This window comes from Haliotis cracherodii, unplaced genomic scaffold (assembly GCF_022045235.1).
Source record: "Haliotis cracherodii isolate W230 unplaced genomic scaffold, xgHalCrac1.p SCAF_8, whole genome shotgun sequence".
Lineage (NCBI taxonomy): Eukaryota > Metazoa > Mollusca > Gastropoda > Lepetellida > Haliotidae > Haliotis > Haliotis cracherodii.
The window spans coordinates 32,704,322-32,729,070 of record NW_027266341.1 but is presented as its reverse complement, the minus strand read 5'-3'; the positions used below and the strand labels follow the sequence as shown (position 1 = coordinate 32,729,070).

The 24,749-nt window shown below is 41.0% G+C and overlaps 2 protein-coding genes across 2 annotated transcripts in view; one reads left to right on the top strand and one right to left on the bottom strand.

The window, feature by feature from the left end:
• Nucleotides 1-24,749, bottom strand: part of LOC139449496 (ankyrin repeat and LEM domain-containing protein 2-like) — an 82,771-nt gene that overhangs the window by 30,688 nt on the left and 27,334 nt on the right. The window lies entirely within an intron of this gene.
• The window catches only part of LOC139449497 (phosphatidylinositol 3,4,5-trisphosphate 3-phosphatase TPTE2-like), a 70,651-nt gene continuing 51,081 nt past the window's right edge, over nucleotides 5,180-24,749 (top strand). The window contains exons 1-2 of the mRNA XM_071230920.1: nucleotides 5,180-5,317; nucleotides 9,367-9,456. Of these exons, the coding sequence (XP_071087021.1) occupies nucleotides 9,369-9,456 (88 nt within the window). The 5' untranslated portion in view covers nucleotides 5,180-5,317; nucleotides 9,367-9,368. The remainder of the gene's footprint in view (nucleotides 5,318-9,366; nucleotides 9,457-24,749) is intronic.

Sequence of the window (24,749 nt, the reverse complement as noted above, 5' to 3'; positions counted from 1 at the left end):
GTGTTACGTGTGGATGTGTGCTGGGGGGATGGTGTTAAGTGTGGATGTGTGTTGGGGGCTGGTGTTAAGTGTGGATGTGTGTTGGGGAGATGGTGTTAAGTGTGGATGTGTGTTGGGGGCTGGTGTTAAGTGTGGATGTGTGTTGGGGGCTGGTGTTAAGTGTGGATGTGTGTTGGAGGGGATGGTGTTAAGTGTGGATGTGTGTTGGGGGGGATGGTGTTACGTGTGGATGTGTGTTGGGGGCTGGTGTTAAGTGTGGATGTGTGCTGGGGGCTGGTGTTAAGTGTGGATGTGTGTTGGGGGCTGGTGTTATGTGTGGATGTGTGCTGGGGGATGGTGTTATGTGTGGATGTGTGCTGGGGGATGGTGTTAAGTGTGGATGTGTGTTGGGGGATGGTGTTATGTGTGGATGTGTGTTGGGGGCTGGTGTTACGTGTGGATGTGTGTTGGGGGATGGTGTTATGTGTGGATGTGTGCTGGGGGATGGTGTTAAGTGTGGATGTGTGCTGGGGGCTGGTGTTAAGTGTGGATGTGTGCTGGGGGCTGGTGTTAAGTGTGGATGTGTGTTGGGGGGGATGGTGTTACGTGTGGATGTGTGTTGGGGGGCTGGTCTTAAGTGTGGATGTGTGCTGGGGGGAATGGTGTTAAGTGTGGATGTGTGTTGGGGGCTGGTGTTACGTGTGGATGTGTGTTGGGGGGGCTGGTGTTAAGTGTGGATGTGTGTTGGGGGCTGGTGTTAAGTGTGGATGTGTGTTGGGGGCTGGTGTTACGTGTGGATGTGTGTTGGGGGGGCTGGTGTTAAGTGTGGATGTGTGTTGGGGGGGATGGTGTTAAGTGTGGATGTGTGTTGGGGGGTTGGTGTTAAGTGTGGATGTGTGTTGGGGGCTGGTGTTAAGTGTGGATGTGTGCTGGGGGCTGGTGTTAAGTGTGGATGTGTGTTGGGGTGTGTGTGTTTTGGGCTGGTGTTAAGTGTGGATGTGTTTTTGGAGGCTGGTGTTAAGTGTGGATGTGTGTTGGGGGGTTGGTGTTAAGTGTGGATGTGTGTTGGGGGGTTGGTGTTAAGTGTGGATGTGTGTTGGGGGCTGGTGTTACGTGTGGATGTGTGCTGGGGGCTGGTGTTAAGTGTGGATGTGTGTTGGGGCTGGTGTTAAGTGTGGATGTGTGTTGGGGGCTGGTGTTACGTGTGGATGTGTGTTGGGGGCTGGTGTTAAGTGTGGATGTGTGTTGGGGCTGGTGTTAAGTGTGGATGTGTGTTGGGGGCTGGTGTTAAGTGTGGATGTGTGTTGGGGCTGGTGTTACGTGTGGATGTGTGTTGGGGGCTGGTGTTACGTGTGGATGTGTGTTGGGGGCTGGTGTTAAGTGTGGATGTGTGTTGGGGCTGGTGTTAAGTGTGGATGTGTGTTGGGGGCTGGTGTTAAGTGTGGATGTGTGTTGGGGGCTGGTGTTAAGTGTGGATGTGTGTTGGGGCTGGTGTTAAGTGTGGATGTGTGTTGGGGGCTGGTGTTACGTGTGGATGTGTGTTGGGGGCTGGTGTTAAGTGTGGATGTGTGTTGGGGCTGGTGTTAAGTGTGGATGTGTGTTGGGGGCTGGTGTTAAGTGTGGATGTGTGTTGGGGGCTGGTGTTACGTGTGGATGTGTGTTGGGGGGCTGGTGTTAAGTGTGGATGTGTGTTGGGGGCTGGTGTTAAGTGTGGATGTGTGTTGGGGGGCTGGTGTTAAGTGTGGATGTGTGTTGGGGGCTGGTGTTAAGTGTGGATGTGTGTTGGGGAGATGGTGTTACGTGTGGATGTGTGTTGGGGGGGATGGTGTTACGTGTGGATGTGTGTTGGGGGGCTGGTGTTAAGTGTGGATGTGTGTTGGGGAGATGGTGTTAAGTGTGGATGTGTGTTGGGGGGGATGGTGTTACGTGTGGATGTGTGTTGGGGAGATGGTGTTAAGTGTGGATGTGTGTTGGGGGGGATGGTGTTACGTGTGGATGTGTGTTGGGGGGCTGGTGTTAAGTGTGGATGTGTGTTGGGGGCTGGTGTTAAGTGTGGATGTGTGTTGGGGAGATGGTGTTAAGTGTGGATGTGTGTTGGGGAGATGGTGTTAAGTGTGGATGTGTGTTGGGGAGATGGTGTTAAGTGTGGATGTGTGTTGGGGAGATGGTGTTAAGTGTGGATGTGTGTTGGGGGCTGGTGTTAAGTGTGGATGTGTGTTGGGGGGCTGGTGTTAAGTGTGGATGTGTGTTGGGGGCTGGTGTTAAGTGTGGATGTGTGTTGGGGAGATGGTGTTAAGTGTGGATGTGTGTTGGGGAGATGGTGTTAAGTGTGGATGTGTGTTGGGGAGATGGTGTTAAGTGTGGATATGTGTTGGGGGCTGGTGTTAAGTGTGGATGTGTGTTGGGGGGCTGGTGTTAAGTGTGGATGTGTGTTGGGGGCTGGTGTTAAGTGTGGATGTGTGTTGGGGAGATGGTGTTAAGTGTGGATGTGTGTTGGGGAGATGGTGTTAAGTGTGGATGTGTGTTGGGGGCTGGTGTTAAGTGTGGATGTGTGTTGGGGGTTGGTGTTAAGTGTGGATGTGTGTTGGGGGGCTGGTGTTAAGTGTGGATGTGTGTTGGGGAGATGGTGTTAAGTGTGGATGTGTGTTGGGGAGATGGTGTTAAGTGTGGATGTGTGTTGGGGGCTGGTGTTAAGTGTGGATGTGTGTTGGGGGGCTGGTGTTAAGTGTGGATGTGTGTTGGGGAGATGGTGTTAAGTGTGGATGTGTGTTGGGGGGCTGGTGTTATGTGTGGATGTTTGTTGGGGTGTGTGTGTTTTGGGCTGGTGTTATGTGTGGATGTGTTTTTGGAGGCTAGTGTTAGGTGTAGATGTGTGTTGATGGGTTGGTGTTATGTGTAGATGTGTTTTGGGGGGTTGGTGTTAAGTGTGGATGTGTGTTGGGGGCTGGTGTTAAGTGTGGATGTGTGTTGTGGAGATGGTGTTAAGTGTGGATGTGTGTTGGGGGCTGGTGTTAAGTGTGGATGTGTGTTGGGGGCTGGTGTTAAGTGTGGATGTGTGTTGGGGGCTGGTGTTAAGTGTGGATGTATGTTGGGGAGATGGTGTTAAGTGTGGATGTGTGTTGGGGGCTGGTGTTAAGTGTGGATGTGTGTTGGGGGCTGGTGTTAAGTGTGGATGTGTGTTGGGGAATGATGTTAAGTGTGGATATGTGTTGGGGGCTGGTGTTAAGTGTGGATATGTGCTGGGGGCTGGTGTTAAGTGTTGATGTGTGTTGGGGGCTGGTGTTAAGTGTGGATGTGTGTTGGGGGCTGGTGTTAAGTGTGGATGTGTGTTGGGGAGATGGTGTTAAGTGTGGATGTGTGTTGGGGAATGATGTTAAGTGTGGATATGTGTTGGGGGCTGGTGTTAAGTGTGGATATGTGCTGGGGGCTGGTGTTAAGTGTGGATGTGTGTTGGGGGCTGGTGATAAGTGTGGATGTGTGTTGGGGGCTGGTGTAAAGTGTGGATGTGTGTTGGGGAGATGGTGTTAAGTGTGGATGTGTGTTGGGGAGATGGTGTTAAGTGTGGATGTGTGTTGGGGGCTGGTGTTAAGTGTGGATGTGTGTTGGGGCTGGTGTTAAGTGTGGATGTGTGTTGGGGGCTGGTGTTAAGTGTGGATGTGTGTTGGGGAGATGGTGTTAAGTGTGGATGTGTGTTGGGGAAATGGTGTTAAGTGCAGATGTGTGTTGGGGAATGATGTTAAGTGTGGATGTGTGTTGGGGAGATGGTGTTAAGTGTGGATGTGTGTTGGGGAGATGGTGTTAAGTGCGGATGCGTGTTGGGGAATGATGTTAAGTGTGGATGTGTGTTTGGGTGAATGATGTTAAGTGTGGATGTGTGTGTGGGTACAGAGCATCAGAGCCCAAGTACCCTCTGAGGACAGTAGGAATGTACCTAATCACTTTGTATGTGTGAGAAACAAAAGACTGCATTGACTACCTTCACCATAGACGTCCTTATATGGATAGGTCACAGTGACCTGAAAAACGTCGAGTCACTGAACTTGACTCAAATCAGTTTCTGCAAAATGTATCAGGTTTTATTCATGTGAACATACATTTTTAAATCTAAAAGGTCTCATGTAGATTAATATTTTGGTAATTGCTGGTTATTTCAGATGCCGAACCTGGTGAATGAACAGTTCCAAATGTTCAGTTGTCAGCTCAGTATGTGTTCTTTGATGCCAAGTAATTTGTTTTTAAAAATAAGATTTCCTTTAATTTGACATTCATTTTATCAAACAGATCCAAAATGGCAAAATTCTGCTCGGCAATTTTCAGTGATTTTTAATTTGAATACTACACTTTTTAACAAGATCAATTTGAAATATTTTCCTTTTATTAAAAAAGTTTAAGAATTTTACATGTGGACTTTTTTCTTTTTAAATAAAACATTGGAATTCAATCAATATCTTACACAAAAAATTTGTTCTAACAATTTGTTGAAAGCATTAATTATTCAAAGGGTTCTTCTATCCATCATATTTTAACACACACAACAAAAAAGCCATTTCAACACTCAACATTGTCAGATAAATTATGTATAGAATTTACATATTGATTTTTCTTCTAGCTCTGCCGATCGTTCTGCTCTCCAAGACATACTACCTACCCTTAAGCCCAACAATTCTCCTACCTAGCATGTTAAAGATACACTGCCAGGCTCCCGCTTGTAGCACAAACATTTAATCAACGACCCTCCCTGTCGCTTGATTCAAGTGACAATTTCTAACTGATGCTGTGAAACCAGCTACTAGGGGACCAGAATCAATACTGAACACTCCTGTCAGCTACCAATTCCAATAGCCTCTCCTCATCAATAGCAAAATCAAGGTCAAGGTCAGGTCAAGCAGCTACAACAACGCTTGTGAACGTGTATTGTCGGTGTAGTTTTACCACGATTAATTCATTTCCTTGTTACCAATGCATGACACAGCATTCAACTTCAGTTTGCGTGTTTGCCATGCTTGTTCAATTCGCAATTAGGGAGTAACACCCAACCAGAACGCTCTTAAATGCCATTGACATTAGTAAATCTCAACGACTAGATTTCCTACATTTGAAATATCTTGCATGTTCATTTCTTAAAGTGCGCTGACCAACATGGCACTGTGATGGTCAGCATCAGATGACCACTACCAGACAATGAGGCTTCCCAACTTGTATCGTCCACCAAGTAGCCATTAACGTCAACTGTTGTCTGTCAAGTGTCAGCGGAGAAGGAGCTCATAGCTAGACTGAGTGCAGTTCCCTTGTGGATTAATAATTCCCAAATGGTCTACAAAGGACAGTTATAAACCAGGTAAGAAAGTCAAGACAGGGTCTGTGTGTAAAAATGGATGGTGAAACCCTGAAGGATTGATTTTGTAGTGCTCTTACTTAAACACATATGCTATGACATTGAGCGGTAGTATATAATATTTATACTTATATGGGTCTATCTTAGGGACCTGATGGCATAAGGAGTGACCTTTTCTCGGAGAGCATGACTTACATTTTTTCCTTTGGGGGAATATTGTGTAAACGAACCAAATAACCCTGTTAGACTTGTTAATGTTTCATGCAATTGAGGAGGATGGATAAGTTGAATGGTAAAAATATTCTCTCATCCCACCAAAAGCCTTAGTCGGATTTCCACAAGAGAAATAATGGAATGGGGTTTGGGCACCTTAGTTACACTTGCCATGAAGACCTGGTGGTTGATATCATGAGCAACAATCTCCACCATCTGGTCTCCACTGCAGTGGTCCTTCACTGATAATCCAGGTTACACATTTTATTATCAAAAACAGGAAATAACACTTGTATTGAGTGAAATAAATTCAATATCTCAACAATGAAAACGTATCCAAATGCTTTTCAGACCATTGTGATGTCATCAGTTGCCATGACATCACAATCAAATGATATCATTAATCTCTCTGCCACTGAAGCTGTTCAGCTGTGGTTTCACACACAAGACACTGGTTATTACTGTTTACCAACTGAAAAAGCTGAAATAATGATTTTGGATCAACATTCGTTGAGTTATTGACCTGTGTTGAAATATTTGATATCAAAAGAAGGCAAGCCTTATTTTTAATCAACTCATAAGGAGAGTGAGATTCTCATTGTAACCACCTGATCCCACCTCGTATGACAGCATGTGTGCCGAGGACCTTGCTCTGCCTCCTCGTATGACAGCATGTGTGCTGAGGACCTTGCTCTGCCCTTACATGACAGCATGTGTGCTGAGGACCTTGCTCTGCCACCTCGTATGACAGCATGTGTGCCGAGGACCTAGCTCTGCCACCTCGTATGACAGCATGTGTGCCGAGGACCTTGCTCTGCCACCTCGTATGACAGCATGTGTGCCGAGGACCTTGCTCTGCCACCTCGTATGACAGCATGTGTGCCGAGGACCTTGCTCTGCCCTTACATGACAGCAAGCGTGCTGAGGACCTTGCTCTGCCACCTCGTATGACAGCATGTGTGCCAAGGACCTTGCTCTGCCACCTCGTATGACAGCATGTGTGCCGAGGACCTTGCTCTGCCACCTCGTATGACAGCATGTGTGCCGAGGACCTTGCTCTGCCACCTCGTATGGCAGCATGTGTGCCGAGGACCTTGCTCTGCCATTACATGACAGCATGTGTGCTGAGGACCTTGCTCTGCCACCTCGTATGACAGCATGTGTGCCGAGGACCTTGCTCTGCCATTACATGACAGCATGTGTGCCGAGGACCTTGCTCTGCCTTACATTCTCCTCACAGAGCCTGACCTATAACCAACTCAAGACAGATCCTACCACACAAGCACCACAGCCACTCTTGCATGGATGACTTCTGGAGATTAAACCGTTCTGATTCCACAATTGAACATAATGCACAGCTTGCCGATGCAGAACAAACGTTTTGTGTGAACTGTCAGAATGTATTTCAGCAAGACGTATAATTGTTGGAAGACAATACCAATGTAATTGGCATTAATCTCCCAGGCTTTAGGGACATTTGGTTCTATTTTCCAGCCAAATAATTTCCACTTCTTCATCAGGAGTAATACAGCACTTCTGGCTTCAGCAATGATGATTTGCTTGCGAATTCAGTAGAATTAATCTAATCACACCAAATCACCCAGCACCAAGTCCGAGATACAACATAGTAACAATATCGTCTGTTCAACTGATATGATATAATAATGATTGTCATCTGTTGCAGCTCTGCGAAATTTGAATGCCTTGAGTGAAGGTACATGATCATCTCCAAATGATCTACGTCCATCATAACACAGTTTCAATTGATTTTTGTTTTGTAATCTATTTATTCTTCTCATTATTTTGACATTTAAATATTGGTACTCTGCCATTTGGCATTCACTAGGAATATACAGAACATTATCTCTTGAAAGACAACACCATGATCATCAAAAACTCTTAAAACTTCAGAGATAGGATTTCAAGCATAAGATGTTTTCAAAAGAATTAAACATCTTAAACATAATAAACTGAAACATTTTGAAAACTCATACTCAACTTTCACTCAAAATCGGAAAAGGCATGCTACTGTGCTCAAGTCAATCTCCAAACATATCGAATGAGATTCGAACCTGTATGCTATGCTAATTTTGTTGTTTGTTTTTTAATGCCGCACTCAGCAATATTCCAGCTTTGTGACGGTGGTCTGTAATAATCAAGTCTGGACCAGATAATCCAGAGATTGATATCATGATCATCGATCTACGCAATTGGGATAAGATGACGTGCATCAATTATAACAGTGAGCCTGACAACCCCATCCTATTGGTTGCCTCTTTAAGGACAAATATGATGCTCATAATTACCAGGCTTAATGTGACACTTAAGTTTACACAGCCTGGCAGCTCCCCCGAACTGAGACCCCCAAACTCAAGTAGGTAGTAAAGAGTAATGTGAATATTAGTGGTGGCACGATACGTCGATGCATCGGTTGATCACGATTTTCACTTCTCGATACAAGTATCGATCACAGTCGCACACCAAGTAAAAAGTATCGATTCTTACCTTAAATGTTTTCTTGAAGAAGTGTTACACTAAACACTAATTACTTGTGAAAATGAATAGTGAAAACATAAATATTTTCATCCATTGCGCCATACCTAACACTGCCAAATGTTAATCATTAGTGTGCCAGTTTTTGTCAATCTTGTCTATGAAAAAGATTTCTTACGCACCCCAGATAAGTGCACATGCATGTATCGCGATACGCACAGTTGTATCATCCCAGCCCTAGTGAATATAATAATGAACATTAATAAAGTAGGTTAGATTTGTTATCCAAGGAAATTATGATATGACATAATCATAATCCTGTTAATTCCAAATGCAAAGCTGTATTACATATTGCACCACACGTCTCACAGCAATCAGGTGCCTACTGAAAACATAGGGATATAAGAGTGTATGTATGACATGGCACAAACAACTGTCCGGTACCTCCAAAAATCATATGAAGGTAAGAAGGAAAGATGCAGTCATTCTGTTCTCTTGTCAATTTCCAAACACATTGAATGAGATATGACATATGACAACTTTGTTATCAGTTGTTTGATGATGCATCGCAGTTTTTTCTTCTCGATACAAGTGTCAATCACAATCGCACACTAGGTGAAGAATATTGATTCATACCTTAAATGTTTGCTATTATAAACATCAAACACTAATTAGGGAAAATTAGTAGTGAAAACATGAATATTTTTATCCATTGCGCCATATTTGACACTGCCAACTGTTAACTGTGTGTGAAAAAGATGGCTTACGCACACAGATAAGAGTACATGCAAGTATCGTGATACATACTGGATCATGAGCAATGAGTTGTGATGTGTATCGAATCGCACAGCTGCTGTATCGTCCTATATCTAATTGTTATGTTGTTTATCTCATGCCTAAATAGTAAATACCCAGAACAAATTTTGTTGATTTTTGTGGCTTAAATTTGTTTTTTTCAAAGTGTTTCATTATGTTTTTAAAACAAAACAAACAAACAAAAATATTTAAGAGGGGGGAACTTATTTTAAACATAATGTTTTCAACAAAATATAAAACCCCCAGTATTTTGTTTAGACTGTGATCGTAAATATCATATGTTTTCAAAAGTGAGTGAGTGAGTGAGTGAGTGAGTGAGTGAGTGAGTGAGTGAGTATGGTTTTACGCCGCTTTTAGCAATATTCCAGCAATATCATGGTGGGGGACACCAGAAATGGGCTTCACACATTGTACCCACGTCGGGAATTGAACCCGGGTCTTCGGCGTGATGAGAGAACACTTTAACCACTAGGCTGCCCCTGTTTTCAAAAGAATAAATATCATATAAAAGTATTTTCTTATTGGAACAGAGATGTCTGAGTTGGAGCCGGCTGAACCCGGGGAGGTCCTGCTGGCCAGTCCTGAACGAGATGATGACCACGCCCTGGAGGAAACCTTATGTATGTAACCTGTAATAGTCTTCCAAACTATCTTGTACATGAAGTATGGCAGTCAAGGGCTCCATCCCATGATCTGACCTGCTACCCTGAACTCACCAGTCAGCAAGTTTTAGCTAGTATTTTGTCAGTAGTTATTTAAACCAGTGTGCAAGCAGGTGAGGTAGACCACACAGTGAACTGATGACTGTCATTCTCCTTGAGTCTGAAAGACACGGACAGATCTCAGGGTATGAATCCTTGTATCGTTGTGTTGATTTAACATGCAGTTTCAACAGCTGAGCCTCAGTTGACATCGACTGACCAAGGTCATCAGCCTTTTGTTTCTGCCATTCAGAACATCTGCTTCCTCTTAATGATCCCAGTTTATTTCCTTCATGCACATTTGGTTCAAAGACGGTGGCACCCATGGTAAACCAGATAATGATCAATACCACTTTGAACATTTATCTAGATAGTGTTTTTGTATGCATTTGTACACAGGTACATATTGTATTTCGTTCAAAATTAGAAGAAATATTAATTCATCAGCATAGAACTTGATTTATACCATATCTGTACTTTTTTCACCTGGAATCATAGCCGATGTTTTTTATTCCAAATCTGTAGGAACTACAGAGAAACCGTAGGAGTAAACAGGTCACATGACCCTTGTGTAGGGGCATGACTTATCTGAGGCACCACAATTTGCTATGCAGAGTTGCCTCCCTTAGGTGTGCAGAATCCTAAAATGTTGGATTTGAATCCCAGATTTCAGCAAGTGGTCCATGTGTAAGATCTACATCTTTTCATTTCAAACTGACACACAGTGACTTAACTGCAATACTATTCAGTTCACCATTCATTACACTGAACACACTCACTCACATATCGTAGCGGTAGTTGCAAATCTCAAGAACCCAGAACCTCAAATAATTTTTATATACATTCAAACTGGGCCAATACCAGACCTACAAAATGGCTCTCGTCTGCCCAAGGGCTGGCCTTATTTTACAGGCGTCCAAAGGGCTAATGGCTGTGTGTAGTTTTGTTGTTTTTCTAGGGGAGCGGGTTAATTTCTTTCCCTAGTTAGTGTACTGATTTGGGCCTGAAATTGGTTAAAACATCAAGATTGATAATGGCTTGCAAAACAAACAAGGATCGATCAATAATCAATGTCTGACGACAGTAAAATCGGAAATTGGAATGTCTTTATCTTTACTTATAAGCAGCAGAATCTCTGCCCTTGTACACAGCAGATGTAATTTAAAATTAACATATTTTAGCTTCAACAAAATCCTGTTATCCTTGCACTGGATTTTCTTGACCATCACTAGATTGTCTAGTTTGTTTACAGGCTGCCGTCGTATGGCAGGAGCACTGCTGTGCGGCGTCAGGCAACAAACAAACATTCACTTATTTATGCAAATTGTGTAACCAGCGGGTGTTCAGTGGTAGGGTAGGTCATCTCTCATGACAAGACCTGTTTGTTGTAAGAGGCGACTAATGGGATTGGGTGGTCAGCTTGCTGAATTGGTTGATGCATGTCATCGTATCCCAATTGTGTAGATCGATGCTTGAGATGTCAATCACTGGACTGTGTGGTCCAGACTTTATAATTTACAGACTGCTGTCATATAGCTGGAATATTGCTGAGTGCGGCAACATCAGCATCAGCATCGACAAGCTTGGGATACAGGGGACCTATTCCTCCACAGTCTCCCCACTGGGAACTAAAGCCATCCATGGTCACTTCAATCTGGATGGACATTATCTCGGCCATAGATTCATCAAATTTCAAATGATTTGAAATAAGACTTAAACCAGCTTTGAAACTTCAATCGATGATCGCTGAACATATCCACGCAGCATCAATATTGATGAACTTGAATCCAACTGTGTAGTGGTTCAAAACGACTCGGCTCACATCTTCAGTTTCAGGGCGTTCAGTGAGCATTTTTCAGTGCCACTATCACAAGGATCAACAAGCAGAGTCTAGCTGCACACGCCTCAAGGGTTCAAATATGTAGCATTTACCATTAGTACAATGAACAGTTCAAACGACAAAAACTTCTGATCTATGCAATGCAATTAATACCAGAATCGCATTAGGAATGGATACTAATTTAGGGTTTCAAATATAGCCTGGCATAGGATTTTGCCGTTAACAATTCATATCAACATGAACTATCATGATTGAAAACAGTACTTGATGGTGTAATGATACATTGAACTATCCCAATTTTGTGCCCTATGACAGTACAATATTGATAGGGATTTGAAAATGCAAATTGTATCGTCTATCATATGCATAACTATCAATAGTTTCAACAGTTGCAACTGGTTATAAATAATTCATATCTTATGTGAATTTCAAACCTGCCTGTGTGTTGGTTAGCAAGGATGGGATGAGAGTTACTTCCCTTTGTTTCAGGTAGTGACAGTGAGAAAAATGTCTGTCTTTGAGAACGCAAAAACACTTTACTCCTTTCTATGACATTGATGAATATAATTATCAAGCCTAAAAGATGATAACTATCTCGCTACTATTGCAATACAATTGCAATTTTGAAAATATACCTAATGGCAACCGCTTTATAATTCTTTACTTATGATGGCATACTTCCACAAAATACAGGGAAACTGAGTTTGAAGTTATACTTGTAAAGATTTAAATCACAATTTAATCAGCTTTCATCACATGAAAAAAGGCATCTTAAAAATGTCATCCATAAAGGCTTTGTCTAGAAAAACAAAGAGGAGGTGAATCTGATCCACATAATCATGACCTTAATATTGCCACAGGTAAAATCATATCGTATATTGATGGGCCTAGCACAAGCGTAAATAGACTTATGGATTGCCGTAATATGGAATTACAGAATGTCAAGGTGCTAAGTTGATATTTGTTCCTTTCCGATACACAATGACATTGTATAATTGCCGACGTAACTCAAACAACTTGACTGGCTCAGTCTTTCTCCGTGATCCATGCGTCAAATTGTCTAAATGTATCTCACAGATTACTATTTGCCGAAGAGAGTACTCCATACATGTTGACAACTAATTTAATTCGGTCTCATCAAACTGTTTGGCCCGTTTCCTTGACAATCCATTGGCATGATAACACTACTGAATGCAATGTCACTGGCACCAATACCGAGTAACTTGCCAGTCAAATATTGGTAGTTCGTTGGTTAAAGCCTATCAGCAATATTCCATCCAAATGACAGCAGCCTGTAAATAATGGAGTCTGGACCAGACAATCCAGTGGTCGATATCATGAACAACGATCCATGCTGTCACGGAACGATGACACGTTATCAACCTGATCCATTGATCAAGTCACCTCTTGACCAGCACCGGTTGCTGGGGGCCAGTATTTTAACCTGAAATCCCCACAGGGTGTCAATGTTCTTAATAATATATACACAGCTGGTCTCTTGCGGTGGATGGAACTGGAGTCCAAGTTTTTAACACACAAAGAAACAGTGCACTTTTAGTAAACAGTACTATATTTCAAACAGACTTGTCAGAGTAATGGCAGATAGCAGTTTCCAGAGGTTAATCTCCCAGAGAAACACCATCATGAACAGACCAAAATTAACCATTAACACATCTGACAAAAGGAACTGCACACAGTAGCTGATTGGTGTAGCCGATTTGGAAAAATGTTTGACTAAATGTGTTAACAATCAAGCCAATATTGCCTCATGCAATTTTCCTCAAATTTGCTGAAAGAGTTTTAAAAAACATGATGGCATTAACACAAAATGTCAACTCTAACCAATCCACAACATTGTATAAATAAGTTAAACCCAAGTGATAAGGGTCAATTGGTTTCTGACCATGCTTCTACAAATCACTTGACATCATTTGCAGACAAACTCAAATAATTAAAAACTTTTTAATCAAATATTAACTTTTTAAGTTACAAATTTTCAAATCAGAATCACCAGACAAAGACATGACAAACTATAACAATCCTATCCACATGAAATGCACTAAAAACACAGTAACAAATCAAATCTCCCTGAATATTTACATTTAAACATTGGCTAACTGGGTTACTGAACCTACACAGCCATGACACGATCATCACATTATCTGCACTCTGAAATCAATATACACCGTGTAAGCAACCTAGCATCTACATCTAGTAACAGCTGTTGCTATGTGTACCAGCAGGCTTATTGTTGTCAGCATGATGGTGTTTAAGCTGCATATTGTCAACATGTTGCTGGGGATACCGTCAACAAAATTGAAGTCCTCCCCCAGCACCTTCGCACCGGATTGTGTAACACATGCACGAACAATGCACTTTACGTTGTTAATGAAAACCTACCAACACTTCTCAATCAATACTTCATGCAATATAAAACTGATTAAGTCTGCATGCACACTCTACATAAGGAAACTAATTTCATGGAAACACCAGGAGCACAATGTCATCATGCAGGGTCAGGAATCAGTTTTTATATTCCCTCATCAGTTGCCATCCATCTAAAGGTAAAAGTGGAAGTCGACAAGGAAATGTCACTAGTCCTTTCTGAAGCCTTGAACTAGCGGACTTATGACTTTGGACCCTGTCATGGTTGACAATTATGTCAAATAAACATCCAGTACTGTTAGATAATGGCCAAATCCAATATGAAGAAATTGTTACAGTTAAAGCAGGAAAAGTGACCTATTTTTTCCAGTATGTACTTGAATAATGACAGCAATTAGTGATGAGCTTATCAACACACACACACATTAAAACACTGATTGTTGGCTACAATATATTCATCAATGAATAAATTGTGGATGATAATAAGCATATGAAATTACTGAGCATTTATCCTTCTTGTTTCTAATCACCTCATGACTATAACAGTATGTATTTATACAATCATACAATGCTCTCCGAATACCTGATTTGTATAATAAGACTTCATCATGATTCTCAGCTGCCTGGAATTACAACTAAAAGAGACTCAACTGTATAGTTCATGATTACAATAATTTCATTGCAACTTAATGTGAAAAAAGGGACAGACCTATTCCATTAACGGAATTGATCTACTTTATTCCGTGACGGACAACGGTTCTTCTTACATCCAGATTCTCACATAAAGTTGGGGCTATTATTACAAGGCTCGATATAAGGAATTAGATATAGCTTGCACCTAGTGCATGTTGACATCACAACCTTGTTGCACCAGATTAAACCTGGTTGCACTCATAACGGAACCTATTAACTGAAGATGTATATAATCAGTGTTGTAATATTCTGAAATTTTCAGTTCACACACAATGGCCTATGAATGGAAACATTTAAACATCTCATGCATTCTATTGCTTTCTTGTCATGATCATAAGATTACGTGACAAGATTCATGTTATGATGCTTAGCCTCAAGGACAACGTCAAATTACACATAACACTCTCATCCCAAGATAAACATCTGCTAGTGCTGCCAAAGTCACGTACATAAATATGGCGATGGGACATTTCAACATGCTGGCCCATTGTTATGTTACAATCTGCCACGAGAAATTCGACAAACAAAAAATCTGACAAACTTTAAAAAGACACTGAAAACCTGTCTATTCAATGAATGATCAATCATGGTCTAAGCATTTGAGCAGTTGTTAATTGGAAAATGCGCTATACAAATTCTTAATTTAATTTAATTTAATAATGATGCAGTATGGATAAATATTGCATAATGAGCTCAAAGATTAATGTTGTGTAAAAAACTTTCTTAGTAAGTCAGTCACAAATATGTAAGATTTGAGTGAGTAAGTGAGTGAGTGGTTTTATGCCAGTTTTAGCAATATTCCAGCAATATCACGGCAGGGGGCACCAAAAATGGGCTTCACACATTGTACCCATGTCGGGATTTGAACCCGGGTTTTCGGCATGACATGTAGAGAGATAAATAAAAGGTTGCATTTTCGGTATGAGGTTGCACTAGTGCATGTTTTATTCAGTAAATCATGCCCTGTTATTACAGTCCAAAGCCATAGTCTAGTAAAATTCTTTTTGGTCTAGTTAACTCAGCTCATAGTCGCTCATACATAAACACTAAGATCTACTGAAAATGATGTCAAGAACAATGTGTGGGCTAGAATACTCAAAATACCTTGGCACAGATTGCTCCTAAAACACACAATCCTTTAAACTTCATCAAAACAAGGAAGGTTGCAGCTTATTTATTACATCGGTGTCTCATCAAGGCTGGACACTATCCAAGGGAGTCCCCTGGATCCTTACCGGTATGCTAGTTCACTGGTAGCCAGGCAAACATCCTCCCGGGGCAAGAGAGTTAACTGACTTTAAAAGTCTTGTTTCCACCCTTGCCGAACTAGGCTGGAATTCCTCGGCTAGATCGTAGCACCACCAGTGGTTATGTCCCTTCTAAGCTTATCTTAAGGACCAATCAGATTCCACCGTATCACCTCGTATCACTTGCATTTTATACAAAATGGCGGCACCGAGTCAGGATGATCTGATTGATAATCAAGATCTATACTGTGATAAAACGGGACTTACATCGCAAAGTGCATCAAATCACGTGATTAAAAACATGAAAAGATTTGGAAAATATCTATGGCAACGAGTTGGTGGTGCAAATGCTTTGCAAATCTTGCAATCGAACGAAATCTGCAGGAAAGTTTACGAACCGGATTTTGATTTCGATGCGCGAGTTTGATTGGACTATGCATAGACTCGTTAGTCCAGCCAAAATGTAACTCCATAATACCAGCCTAGTTCGTCAAGGGTGGAGACTGGACTTTTATAGCCAGTTAACTCTCTTGCCTCGGGAAGATGCCAAGCAAATTGTAGGAGCCAACAGGAGCCTCAGGAGCCTTTTACAAGGAACCAAATTCAGGATTTAGGTGAATACAAGTGGAGTAATACCTGTTATCAAAGTATGTTAGTTTTGGGTCAAAATACAAGTTTTGAACACAAAATTCCAAAGTGTATGCCATGGCATATGATTGACTAACCCTTGCAATTTGTTTTCCGTTTAAATTTTCATAAACCTAAAAATATTGGGCCACTCCCAATAACGGGCTTCTGTTTCTTGATTGGCTGACATTAGAATGGGATGGGCTTGTGCTGTATAACTGTCCTGTACAATGTCACTGATGGCGTATTTATTTCTCCATTTTGTTGTGTGTTAATGATTAAATAAGCAGTGGGTGAAGTCATTCTTGTTGATATACATATTAATAAGAATCGATTATAATATGTTTTTGCATATATGGAATTATAAAATAAAAAATGGTGTGCACATTTAAACAGATTTAAACAGTATGCACACCTGTTTTTCTGTTCCATAAACTAACAAAAATATTACGGTCAGTTTTTAAATATGTCGAAATACATGGAATGAACAGTGCTGGTTTGGCCTGCTGTGAGAATATCTTACAGTAGGCAATGAAATGTTAAACTGATGTTAAACTGGTCATATAAAACATAATCAGGGATATTTTGAGAACTTCCCCAAATTTGCAGCAATTAACACATGAATTTGAATTTAATGTCTAATTTCCTCAGAATTCGCCAAAAATAAGAACAGTAAAATAATATCCAATATGGAACAAAATTTTGAGGGGTCACATATTTTGGGATTTGTCTGGTAAAAAATCTAGGCTGATTGTTTCTATGAATATTAGGATTGTACAGAATGGATAGCAAGGGTTATCTTTCCTTGCCTTATCTATGTCACCATGTCTGCTGCCTACTGGGGGAAAAAGGAGATCCTCTGTTATTTGTATGACAGCATTCTGATGATTATATTTTTAATGGCCTTCGAGCTGCAGCATACAAAGTGTATAGCGACCTACATATTACAAACTACATACAGCTGAAGAAAGAAAAAGGCACGTACCATATTTGATGTAATAAGCGTCCAGGGCTCTCTCAAAATTAAAAAAATAGGGGGACCTTAAAAAAATAGGTGTGGGTTCGAATCCCGGACGGGACTCAACCCAAAAAAAGTACTAGAATCTGTACTTTACTAAGAAAGTGTTATCCCAAATATAACATTAGTTACATTTGACCACTTTCTAAATGGCATTGTGTATTCATACCTTATTGGAATAAAATTTTGGTGAAAAAAAAAGATAGTAAATTTTGTCGTTTATACTGACAGCCTGAAATGATACAAAAGAAAGGTCTGTGTGCATTATACACAACAGATACATTTTTCAGAATTTAATTGCCTATGATTAAGGGTGCATATACTACATGAGTGCGTATTATACACGTATCAATAAGTCTTGTGTACATTGATCAATCGGAAGGTGTGCTAATTGGGATTGTTCACTTGCCAATATATCAGCAAATATCGCTGTGGACGCTTACTACGTCAAATACGGTATGTCTATTTTTTAATCAAACCCAACTCACTCACCAAACCAACAAACTCAACTTTAGTCTCCAACTGCTTACTAATCATTGTCTAACTGCTGCTGCGGCCAAGTGATGAGGAGGCCTCGCGTTAATAACTTAATGTCATAATTAGTCCACATAATAACCACGATAACTGTATTGATTATAAAGTGTAAAGTTCTGCATAATCACTCCAAGCATATACAAATATGTACACCCCCAAAATAGGAAGAAAAACAATGTAATGCTTCATTAATTCCAAATATAATATTTCTGCAATAGATGCATGTGTTTCTATGGCAACAGCTTAGCCCTATAGTCATGAATAGTTGGAAAAACCCCAAGGCCCGTCATAAATCAATCAATCAGTCAAAATGTAGATTTCAAGGGAGATGTGATCCTCGAGATGCTCCCTGAGATGTCAGTCCTCACAGAGAAAGACCAAACCAATATAAAGATTGTTATTAACGACTTGTACATTTCACTGGATAATAAAGCCAGTATATCTGACATCCTCACCAGCTGAGCTGGTTGTATGTCACACATGAGCCAGAATGCAGATGTGTATTGCATACAGAACACAGGCGTACATATCCCGAAATGTACTTGATTGACTGGGATAGGATCCTGGGTCAGTATTAACATGCAATCAGAAAGCGAATCTCCTCCTGGCGAAATGGACAATACCGATAATGACGATGAGAAAAACAGCCCGAAAGACAAAGGTAAGCTGCATGGTTGAGAAATACGAAATATAGACCCTGGTCATGTGAATATCATGCGTATTTCATCTGGTAGTGCTCCCTGCTGTGATGTCGATTCTAGCAGATCAATATGTATGTTAGGGAGTTCCACTGTGGTCTTCCCATCCAATGTACATCTCAGCATTGTCCTTTATAACACAGTTCACCCTATCCCCAGTCTACCGGCAGTTGGCCAATAGAAAATTCAATTGATTGATCTTCCGTGAAAAAAATGTATGATTATAATGAAGATAGATGAATGAGAAGAACGATTGAATACCACCATTAGTGCGTTGAGGCTTTAACTCATTTCGTTCAGTTTCATAATGGTTCATTCGCAAGTTATACAATCCAAATGGGTAGCAATCCTGTTCTATGACTTACGAAACTCCCATTAACATAGATATCAACGAGAGTAATCAATTGCAGTCTGTTGCTTGTATGCCTCTTGTTCGTTTCACACCATCACAACACTAAAACAGAATAACGTACAAGAGTCTGTTTCAACACTATTCTTATGACAGACACTTACATACCCAAAGCGTGGAGGATCGTTTGAGTAGTTCTAAATATCAGAATATTATTTCAAAAGACTCATGTCGAATGTAAAGATGATTCTCACAATTCAACGATATTGATTTTTAACTCTAAATGGGCCAGATGTCTCATGGTATGGGAAAGGTTAGCTTCTGGGAATTCTGACTCACTTGACCTGAACAGAAAGCTTGATATTTGCAGAGAAATTCAACACTGAAGTTGAGATATGTAATATATTCGATTACACTCCAATTACATCTCAAACTAGGTCATTGTGTCAGAGGACAAATACAATTACATTTCAGTACACTTTATTCTTAGACCAGCCTAAATTAATCTTCTGTTTTACAGTATATTGGGTAAATAATGAGGCAAAATAAAACAACAATACAATGAAAATTCAGAGCTGATTTGAAACCTTAAAAAAACACACCTTATACAATACATGATATCACAAAAGAATGCATTTTGTCTGAAACTCATTTTTCAAACTTTTTTGGGCTATATTATGTAAACAATTTTTTTTTGTTTGGCCTTATTTTCATAACCCGATGGTGTGTTGAACCGAAACACTATTCCCTAATGTAACAACTATTTATTGATTCCAATCACCTGTTACTATGGGACTAGTCTAACGCTTGGATGAAGTTAGCACCCAACCTCCCCTTTGAATGAAAATGGCTGCAGCATGGTCCCTTGAGTAATATTGTTGTTAGGGTAAAGTAGTGAAAATATTAAGGTGAAGTTAAAAAATGTTGGCCACAGAGAGTAGGTGGATGGGTGACAGTGTTCGGCAGCTTGACTCCTGAGAGTTTCTCGGGCTTCGTTCCTGCCCCACACTGAAGCACATGTTACATGTGGTGTCTATTTAGTCAAGAGATGTTCAAAATATGCCACCCAGCAGTGAATGGGTACCCGGTAGTTCGAGATGGTGGTGTGACTGTGAACCTTCTCATGCCTCATTAGGCAGTTTCGGTTGTATATTCCCCAGGGAGTTGAGAATGAAATTTCAGTACACACTAATCCATCGACTGGGGTAAAAAAAAAAGCGCTTTAAGCATTATAAATATACACAATATAAACATTATTATTATTTATCAATTTATAACAATAACACCAACAAAGTAAAAGTGTAGTTGTCAATTATTCCACTACAAATGACATGTCCTGTCTTAAACCTTCAAACTTATAAGTCTGCTAGCTAGAGATTACGAAAATTGCAACAAGTAAAAATCCAATGACATCACTCCTCATTAACTTGGCCTACAATTCTGAACCCGTTCTGATTGGTTTAGTTTAGCTACAACGGCAACTGAATACAAATGACAGAAAATGTAACCGTTCTAAACAGGTTTGTCCAGTTCAAACAGGACGAGCTACAAACTCTGAGGACTAGTGAATTAAGGTCCACACTAGTATACTGGATGGTCTCTAAAAAATAATCTAATGCTGGCGTTCCACACAGACGACCAAACAAGAAAGCAATCTCTACCAAGCCCAGCTGGACATTTGGCGCCATCTTCAATAGATTTTGAACTGGGTGTATGAACTATGAGCCAAGCTTAATGAAGCGCAAAGAATTTAACTGGGCTAGACTTTGGACCAGTGACATAAGTGGCAGACTGTTGGTTTGTTGTGTTATGTTTCATCCATCAACATTCAAGCTGTATCCCAGAGTACATAATCAAGTCTGGACCAGACCAATTAGAGCCTGGTATTATGAGTCTCGTCCCACACCATTTGGGTACGATGACACGCAGTCAACCATGGCACCGTGTCTCGCACTCAATCCAATTTCGCTGCTTAAAGTCGCAGTCTCTGGAACTAGTCTCCAAACCATTTGCCATATTGCTTAGGACAGCTTTGTTAGCTTATGTCCTTAGAAACAGGCCCTCACAGGTCTAGAATCTGTATAGCCATGTCTACAATAATCAACAATCAAGAAATACATTTAACCACAAGTAGTAGGATTTGAAAAATGAAAGCATATTTTCCTATTTATAAAAACAATGAATTTAACATGAATTATATCTATCACTTCTTTTAAGCCAAATTCAATAACTATTTAAAATTATATCCAACGATAATTGTTTTATTGAAAAGTCGAGAAAAAAAACATAAGAAAAGAGGGGAATGAATATAATTGAGAGAAATATTCAAATCAGCATCTAAAGGCTAACACATCTTTTTTGATAATTCAGGACTGGGATAAAATACTTCTGGATAGTTGCCATTACAGCGATAGAAACCAACCACCGTATTCGACGTTATAAGCGCCCAGAGCGCTCTCAAAATTAGCAATAGGGGGGGCTCTAATATTATTTTGGTGAAAAAAAAACATGGTAAAAGAAAAATTGGTTTATGCTGACAGCCTGAAATGTTTATATACAACATATATATTTTTCCAGAATTTCATTGCTCATAACTAAGGGTGCATATAACACACGAGTGCGTATTATACACGAATAAATAAGTCTTGTGTACATTGATCGATCGGCAGGGTTACTAATTGGGATTGTTCACTAGCCAATAGATTAACAACTATCGCCATGGGCGCTTATTAGAGCGAGGCGCATATTACGTCAAAAGGGTATTTTAGCCCACTTGTCCTTATAATGATAACTTATAGCAAAGTCCTCTAAAAAGGAAAAATTTCTACTGGTCCTTATGATACCTAACTATTGGGCAGTTTGGTTTGGACTAAAGGACTAGTGCCAATTTCAAACGCTGCATTATTGCCATCCTGCCCTGTGTTCTTGACTTGGGACTCAGTGTTAACGACTTGTAACAGTTTCTTCAATATACTGATATTTTTTTGCATCTACGAAAAATCTGGCTCTAAGGTTTGATAGATCTTGTAATTATCTGCAAGGCATGTTTTGTTCGTTTGTTTGTTGTTTAAACGCCGCACTCAGCAGTATTCTAGCTATATGCCGGCGGTCTGTAAATAAACAAGTCTGGGTCAGACTATCGATCCATGCAATTAGGATCGATGACATGCATCAACAAAGTCAGCAAGCCTGACCACCCAATCCCGTTAGTCGCCTCTTACGACAAGCATAGTCGACTTTTACAACAAGCATGGGTTGCTGAAGACCTTTTCTATCCCAGATGTTCACAGGTCGACAGGCATGTAGTCTAATTAAAGATGCTCATGTACAAAAAATTTTCCAAGTCAGACAAGGCAACAAAATGTGCCCCAGTAAAGTAATTGTTCCAAGTCAGACAAGGCAACAAGATACGCCTCAGTAAAGTAATTGTTCCAAATCAGACAAGGCAACAAGATACGCCTCAGTAAAGTAATTGTTCCAAATCAGACAGGTTTTCAACAATGGTACTGTGGGGTAGTAAGTACAGTGAGCTGGCGAGTGTAGTTAAAAGTGTTAATACTGCCATGAATTGGTTACTATGACGACAAACCAATTCCTGTAAACATGAAACATTTTATGTTTGTTCTCTGTTTAAAGTGTCAATTTCAACATACTTTTAATGTTCAAAGTTACTAAAGTTTATCCTTCTAGACTTGTGGAAACAATGTTTCCCTAATGGCACAAAAAGACAAGATGGTTTCAGTTGTCACATCAGGGTTAGAAATTCATTTCTATTTTCGCCAGTTTGAAAAAATGATCTGCTGTAAAGATGCCATTTACTTAACCAGAACTACAGTTAGTCACTGGCCTTTGATCCTGTAAGACTCTTGAACAGTTCTAACTCTGCTGAATGAGAATCCCTTGGGGGCTTGAAGTGACGCTTCTTCACTGGACTTCTTTAGGCCAATCCCCTTTACCTACCCTACCCCTCCACCCCCCACACCAAACACAAGATAGAGTCTATTCACCTTAAATGTTGTCCGACCCCTCCACATTACAGCTATACCATGGAAGATTCTGAAGCCAGGATCAGACAAACCAATGGTTGACGGTATGGGCTACAACACACACCCTCATGATTTGGATCATACATTTTGACCGATCAGTCCACAATTTAGGTGACTCCTATGACAAACAATAACAGGACTCCGAACTAAGGGCATGCAATTTTTGAAAAAATCATGATATTGTTCAAAATGGGACTTACTTTCATAAATTCCGAGTAATTGGCAAATGTTTAATTCAAATTGTGAATTTTAGTCATTTGCTGCAGACCTAGGGCTGAATATCGGCCTCTGAGCAGGTCTAGATAAAGCTGGTATTGGGTATCAGGGAAGCAGCAGCTCACTCAAGTGATGATGATGTATATCTGATATAGGCAAATTGTTAAATAGGAATAGGATATCCATAACCACCTGGTCATGTTCTTCCTGGGATTAAAATGATTTAATTGAAACTAGATTTCAGTGACAAGTAAACTCTTTTAATTAAGTCACTGGTCTTAAGGATCTGAATGGGAAAACTTAAACATTTCAGGGGTTAATACTAATAGTCCCAGTAGGAAACTTAAACCCACAAGACATCTGATCGGCTACTGAGGTGACTGAAGCAGTAACCTGAGCATGCTCTGTTGCAGTTGCTGTAGTACCTTCCCTAGTCACTACAGTTGCTGTAGTACCTTCCCTCGTCTCTACAGTTGCTGTAGTACCTTCCCTCGTCTCTACAGTTGCTGTGGTACCTTCCCTAGTTGCTAAGGTTGCTGTAGTACCTTCCCTCGTCTCTACAGTTGCTGTAGTACCTTCCCTCGTCTCTACAGTTGCTGTGGTACCTTCACTAGTCTTGACAGTTGCTGTAGTACCTTCCCTAGTCGCTAAGGTTGCTGAAGTTCCTTTCCTAGTCGCTACAGGTGCTGTGGTCCATTCCCTAGTGGCTACAGTTGCTGTAGTACCTTCCCTAGTTGCTAAGGTTGCTGTAGTACCTTCCCTAGTCGCTACAGTTGCTGTAGTACCTTCCCTAGTTGCTAAGGTTGCTGTAGTACCTTCCCTCGTCTCTACAGTTGCTGTAGTACCTTCCCTAGTCACTACAGTTGCTGTAGTACCTTCCCTCGTTGCTAAGGTTGCTGTAGTACCTTCCCTAGTCACTACAGGTGCTGAGGTACCTTCCCTAGTCACTACAGTTGCTGTAGTACCTTCCCTAGTCACTACAGGTGCTGAGGTACCTTCCCTAGTCACTACAGGTGCTGAGGTACCTTCCCTAGTCACTACAGTTGCTGTAGTACCTTCCCTAGTCACTACAGGTGCTGAGGTACCTTCCCTAGTCACTACAGTTGCTGAGGTACCTTCCCTAGTCACTACAGTTGCTGTAGTACCTTCCCTAGTCACTACAGGTGCTGAGGTACCTTCCCTAGTCACTACAGGTGCTGAGGTACCTTCCCTAGTCACTACAGTTGCTGAGGTACCTTCCCTAGTCACTACAGGTGCTGAGGTACCTTCCCTAGTCACTACAGTTGCTGAGGTACCTTCCCTAGTCACTACAGGTATTGTGGTACCTTCCCTAGTCACTACAGTTGCTGTAGTACCTTCCCTAGTCACTACAGGTGCTGAGGTACCTTCCCTAGTCACTACAGTTGCTGTAGTACCTTCCCTAGTCACTACAGGTGCTGAGGTACCTTCCCTAGTCACTACAGGTGCTGAGGTACCTTCCCTAGTGGCTACAGTTGCTGTGGTAACATCCCTAGTCGCCACAATTGCGGTAGTACCTTCCCTAGTCACTACAGATGCTG